Below are 7,015 nucleotides of genomic sequence, written 5' to 3' on the forward strand. Positions count from 1 at the left end.
TTTTTTTTAGATCTTAGAACTGAAAAATTTTTAAAATAAATTATATTTCCTAAGAAGTATAGTAATTATTTAAGGAATTATATAATATTATCGTAATGATAGTTGCACTTGGTATCAAGTAACATCATCATTAAGTGTGAATTTCTAAGAGATAACACTGGCAAAATCTAAATTTTATGTTCTCAGAAAAGATTTTAACTCCTAATTCAAATATGTGTAATTATCTTGTAATATTTTAGACAATTTTGACAACTTATTAATTAAAATTGCCTAAAAATAATAAGCAATTCGTTTAATCGGGGATGGCACGCGATTTTTTAAAAGTTTCAAAGTTAATAAAATAATTGAATAACAGATGGCGCCACGTATAAAATTAAAACTTTTTTTATTTTTTGGAATGAAATTAAATGTTTTTTTTAGATGTTAATTATTCATTTTAATTCTAATCGAATTTAAAATTTTTTTCTTTAGTATTTCGCCAAGGTGACAAAGGTACAAATTGGTACGCTGTCTTGACAGGATCTTTGGACGTTCAAGTCATCCAAAAAGGATCAAATCAGGTGATTTAAATTGTTTTTGTGTGTTTTTGGAAATTATTTCTTTTTGATTCCTTAATAAATTTAAAATATTTTGCAAAGAAAGAGAAATATTCAAGAATTTCTTCTTCTTGGTACATTCTTCATTTGATTCTTGTCAATTTTATGGACGGTTGCTCGTACTTACAATTCATTCAATTCCACTTTTCTATGATGTTCTTTGGTGTGTGAATATAATTTATTGGGAGAAAGTTTAACGAAGAAACTGTATAAAGTTTTCCTGGAAGCAAAATTGCAATTCTTTGAACTTTTGATATATATTTTTTAAAATTTATCTTGAAACTAGGATATCAAATATCTAAAAAAATTAACTGGTGTTACTGATAAATGAATATCCTCTGTATTTTAAAGTAAAAAGTGATAAATTTTCTATTATTTTTTACATTTTTATGCTACTGTTTCCGTTCTTATTAACGCATTCTAGCAACACAAAAGGGGGGATGACAGCTTTAACTCTTTCGTATTGAAAATTACTTACGTCCTGTTTGATTGTTAAAATCAAGCAAATGACCGCGCCGAAATGGGAATTACCTCGGGTGCTAAACGTGTGAATGACCAAATTGGCGTGACGTCACCGGAAACGGCCGGTGCAAACTTCCTGCCTCTGCCGACACCCCCTTCGGTTACGTAACTACAAATTCAGCTTTAAGTTAATAACCCCAGCTCGTACGTGTTTAAATTACTTACTAAAGTAAAATTTAATGCGATAATAATCGAATTCTGCAGTCACGTGAGCGCGTGACCTTAATTATTACTCTCCTCGCGGCCTTATCTACTACTGTATAGGGTCAGAAGTCTTTAGGGTGAAGGACAATTACTTATGAAGTATCAATAATATGAAAAGGATACAATGCGTTTTTAAGAGGTGTAGTTTTACATACCTTTAAATATTAAACACGTGTACAGTTTCTTAAGGCTTTTAAAATAAATTTAAGGTATAAAAGGGGTAGATTTTTGTTATATTTAAAAAATAAAAGTACTTACAGACGGCGGAAGGGGTCAGGATGAGGCAGGGTACGATGATCGAATGCAGATAAAAGGATTGTTTCCTGTCAGCTACGGTTGAAGCAAGCCAGTTAACCCACCTGTTATTACACCTGCGAACAACTATACTGACACAAACGACTAGATAAGCACTACGAATGAGATTATACGTCGAAGTTTCATAAAAATTCCCTGATATGAAGGAGTATCGAGTGTTGAAAACTACACTAAATGTGACTACATAGTCTAGTGAATGTCAAATGATCTCTTGCAACCTTCGCTTCATTAGTTACGCTTCATTGGCACCCTCTACACTTCGTAACAGATCTAGGACTTATATTTAACATCTATAAAGTCAACAGGGGTGTTTTTATGAATGAATTTCTTAGAGTGGATCCCATTTGTTATGTGTTCTCATAAATTATGCAAGTTGTGGTCTAAAAAATCTACTTATCATATAAACGAACCGGTGAGTAATGTATTTAAATGTATTCAATAATAAATTAGGTCAATGTGTAATATAATAACATTATTATTGCACTATTATCTTATTTATTATCCAAAATTTATAGATAGAACCATTACTCCAGCTTATGTTATCGTGTTACTCCAGATAAGCTACATAAATCTATCGATTCAATGACTTTAAAATAATATAATTTATTTTTTTAAGGACTAAAAATTCTTTTAAAAAATACCTAAAATTTTAGTTTATTTTAGAATTAAATAATTGTTTGAAGTTCTCGTCTTACTTCCTGATACTAATTGATACTGCTCGGTTGAGTAAGTGACAATGTAGGAAATATTTTTTTAGAATTGATTTTTTTTTATAAATTCATATACAGGTTAGAAACTTTGTAAATTTCTTAGAATTAAACAAAAGAAAAACGTAATTTAGTAAGGAAAGAGGCTCAAGATGTTGTTTTACAATTTCCGAATATTGGTGATCACCCGGGAATAATTTATATACTGTACTGTACATGTATTTTTAATTAGAATTTAATTGTGTTGTTGAAACCTGTATATAATTAGTTAAGTAAATTAATATATGTGCATTACCTGAGGGAAATTAGTTAGAATGTTGTTTTGTATGTATATAATGTGTTTATAAAGTTAGGCATATTGTTTCCCGTGTTTTTCATATTATTCCGTATAGTACTCAGTATATTATTATCTATGACGTTTTTTATATTGTTCTCTTCATTATTCCTTGTATTGTTGCACATTATTCTATAAATTTTACACGCTATTTTACACGCTATTCCACACATTATTCATTGCATTATATTATGCTATTCCTCATATTATTCCTTATATTGTTCTTTATATTTTTGCATACCATGTCTATATTATTCCTTATATTGTAGCATGCTATTCCATATATTATATTCTATATATTTGTTGCATTTTCTTCTGTATATTATTCCTCATTTTTTGCACATTAGACTCTATATTATTCTTTATATTTTTGATATTATTTCCTATATAATTGTGTATAAACGTCCAGCAAAATAAAAAAAGAAGGTAATATATACAATTGGGAAGGTTCCAACTCAATACTTACTAACTTGACGTAATTTTTAGTAGCATAATTAAATTTTCCTCAGGTTATATTAATACTTCCTTATAAATTAAATACGTGCTTATTCACCAACCAAGGAATACAGGAAAACTTTCTAAAAAATATATTCAACAGTTGTATAAACAATTATCTGATTTTAAATTAGATCTTTAAAAGTTTTATTAACGATTCAAAAATTTTATCAAAAATGTCTAAAGGGATTATTTTTATTAAAAATTTATTAAATACATTATATTTATTTTTATATAAAAATTTTTCCTTCTTAGATAAATGGACTTTTTTTTGTAGATAAGATCTACAGAATAATGTAATTGTATAATATAAAATTGTCATATTTTTCTTTTTTTAATTAGAATAGCTGTACTATTGTTAAGTTTTAATAGAATTTTTTGTTTTTAAACTGGAAATCACATGTTTTTTGAATTAAATATAAAGATTTTTATGTATAAAATTTTGTTATGATTATTCTCTATAATTTATACGTTATTCTTTATATTATTCTCTATATTTTGCATACCATTCGCTATATTATTCCTTATAACGTGGCATATTATTCTCCACATTTTGCACATTTATCTCTATATTATTCTTTATATTGTTGCATATTCTTTCTCCATGCTTTGCACATTATTTCGCATATTAATTCTTATATTGTATAAGATAAATGTAGAAAATTTTATATACACCTAATTATAACTAAATATATTTTTTCACATTTATTAAAGAGTTAAAATAAATTTGGACTTTATCCTGAACGGAAATTAACTCATACACACAATATAAAGCCTTGACAAGATTCCTAACTTAAGAATTACAAATAAAAGATTTCCTTGAATGATAATTTTTCCTGGATTGTAGGATAAAACCTTTTACCTATTTTAAACAATTAAATAAAAATTATTAAATTATTTACAAAATAATGTTTTAAATAAGCTCATAAACCTATAAATCTACCCTCGAAGTATTTTCTATACTTGTACTTAGAGTTAGAGTCTAGGTTTAGAATATTTAAAGAGAAAATTCATCTACATTTTAAGAAGTTTAAATTAATTTTTACAGATTTTTCCATATTTTAAATATTTATATTCATTAAAATATGTTAATTTGATTTAAAATAAGGATAAATAACATAAAAATAATACATTTCAATAATCACGTGGCTAAGAAGTGTTTGTGGCTATTGAAGCAGTCTTTTCTTGTTTTTTAAATAAAATTTTATAATCAAACCTGTTAAAAATTAATTACAAACAAAACAACTGCAATTTTTTGATAATATTTTCCATTATGAATTTAAAAAATGCCTATTATAAATTCTAAAAAATATTATCTCTTACAACAATAATAAGAAAATTGTTATCAAAATGATTATATCTTTATTTTAAAAACTCAGTTTTCAATAGAAATTTATAATATTTTAACAAATTTTTTAGATAAAACGTAAATTTTTAAAAAAAAACTAAATACATTCCACTCATTAAAAAACACAAAATTACATTTGTATAATTAAAATTTCTCTACAGAACAATGTTAAAAATAAAATTAAAAAAGTCATCTCATCCACTGTTAAAAAATAATTTAGGATCTTTTTAATTGAAAAAAAAAACTATTTTAGATAATATTTTATGAATTATTTACAATTTCTACTTGTAATAAAGTCAGTGTATTGTACTCTATTTTCAGCAAAGTAATTAATGGAATTCAATCCACTCTGGAATTGAATTTCTGCCACTATCTTGTCTCAAATTGCATTGAATCTAATGAGAGAAAGGAAAAATATCCTAAGGCTTGATTTAATTGATTTTCAAAATGTTAAAATCCAAAACGAAAATAAAATTAAGAAAGAAAAAAAAAAGAAAATTAAAGAATACTCTTTACACTTTGTGATGTCGTAAAATTTCATTATAAGCAAGATACGATTACACCATTTCTAGAAAATTATGGAATTAATTTACAAATGTAGAAAGATAAATATCTGAAAAAAATATAGGAAAATAAACTTCTTTTTTAATATATTATTTTAATTTTTTATAGTTGACATTAACGGTCTCTTTGGAATTTATTACTTTAATTCTAAGGGAGAGGAATGGCACAGCAGTAGAAAATATGAAATATTCAAAGTTATCTTTGTTGTAAGGATACAATCTTTATCAAAAAAATGATGTAAAAATTGTTGGAAGATAAAGTTTCTAAGTTACTCGAAGAATTGTTGTATGAAATATTCTAAAAAAAAAAAAAAAACTAAAAACATTTGAAATGTTTTCTAACATGGAATATATTAGATACCAAGAGAAAAATTGAAATGTATGATACCAAGTTTTTATCGAAAAATACAAATAAAAATATGTTTATATCTATTATTGGAAATTCTAAAAATAGTTTAAATTCTAAAAAAATCCAATTATTAAATTTTTCAATTCTAATATTTCTAGAATTTTACGAAATAAACATGAATTTGCTCAACGTAAAAACGAAAATTTTTGGGTAGTTTAACTTCACAAAAATAAAAAAGAATATAAAATTTTATAGATTTTTAAAAATAATTTTCGAACTATAATTTCCGACTTTTATTCTATAATATTTAATATGTTTTTCTGTCTATTTTTATGGTAAAATGCTGATTTTTTATGTTTAAAACAGAGGACATGGCTTTAGTGTGTAATGGTTTAGTTTCATCTCTATAAAATTATTTTTTAAATTTAATAAATAGTAAATTATGCGTATGTAAACGTATTTAGTTTTGATATACAACATACTTTTACAGTATATTTTTAAACTTTATTAATATATATTTAGATGTAATTTATTTAATCAATTCCTTTTCCTGTTGAGTATCATTTAAGATAATTACTAGGATATTGTGATTAATATAAGGAATGAATAAGCTTTAAAATAATATTTCCCAATAAGTAGTTTTCGATCTACTTGTTGGGAGTAACGTTTAAGAACGTAAAAGTTAAAAATCTACTAGTTAGCCATGGTTAAAAGTAGTAATTTATTAGGTGAAAATTTACTGAATACAGAACCATAGAGCGATATACTGGTTGAGAAGTAATATTGGAATTTACTGGATAAAAAATTGTATTACAAGCCACCAGTTGAGCGGTTACGTTGGAATTACAAACTGGAAAACTATATCATATACTAGTTGAGAAGTAATGCTGGGATTTACTGGCTGGAAAAAATTGTATCACATGCCATCAATTGAGAAACTGTATTACAAATTGAGAAATGATGTCGAGAATCTGTTGGTTAGAAAACTGTATGAAGAGCTACCGGTTGAATAGTAACATTGAGAATTTACTTACTGAGAAGTCCTATAAAGTTTATAATTTGAGAAATAATGTTAAAAAATTCGTTGAAGCCCTATCGAGTTCATTGAGAAATAACTTTGAGAATCCCATTACCGTAAAACTGCATTGCGATCCACTGGTTAAGAAATAACGTTAAGAATCCACTTACTAAAAAGCCATATTACTATTCACTGAATCAAAAGTTGGGAATCCAATTATTGAAAAACTATGTTTAGAAGCCGCGTGTTATAATAAGAGCATTCTCAACCAGTAACTCGCGATCTACTAAGAATTAGCGTTAATACTGTGATTTAAAGAATCATTAAGCAAGCTTAAAGAATAATAACGTCACCATAAGTCAGAATGATTTAAATTCATCTTAACATTCTTTCTTTCCTCTTACATAAAAGTAATGAATGTTTCTTAACTTCTAACTGCTTAAGCGAGATGATGATAGATGATAATGTTAAATGGATGATAAATTTTAATTAAAACCATGCTTAATTTTTTTCTTAAGTACAAGATAAATTCTGTGGATTTTAGAAAATGCAGTCATGAATATT

At 25.7% G+C, this 7,015-nt stretch overlaps 1 protein-coding gene across 1 annotated transcript in view; it reads left to right on the forward strand.

The window, feature by feature from the left end:
* LOC111624850 (rap guanine nucleotide exchange factor 4-like) overlaps positions 1-7,015 on the forward strand; it is a 43,327-nt gene that overhangs the window by 28,642 nt on the left and 7,670 nt on the right. Inside the window, exon 4 of the mRNA XM_023367810.1 lies at positions 472-560. Coding sequence (XP_023223578.1) covers positions 472-560 — 89 coding nt within the window. The remainder of the gene's footprint in view (positions 1-471; positions 561-7,015) is intronic.

This window comes from Centruroides sculpturatus, unplaced genomic scaffold (assembly GCF_000671375.1).
Source record: "Centruroides sculpturatus isolate CEXI.00-Female unplaced genomic scaffold, Cexi_2.0 scaffold301, whole genome shotgun sequence".
NCBI classification, from domain to species: Eukaryota; Metazoa; Arthropoda; class Arachnida; order Scorpiones; family Buthidae; genus Centruroides; species Centruroides sculpturatus.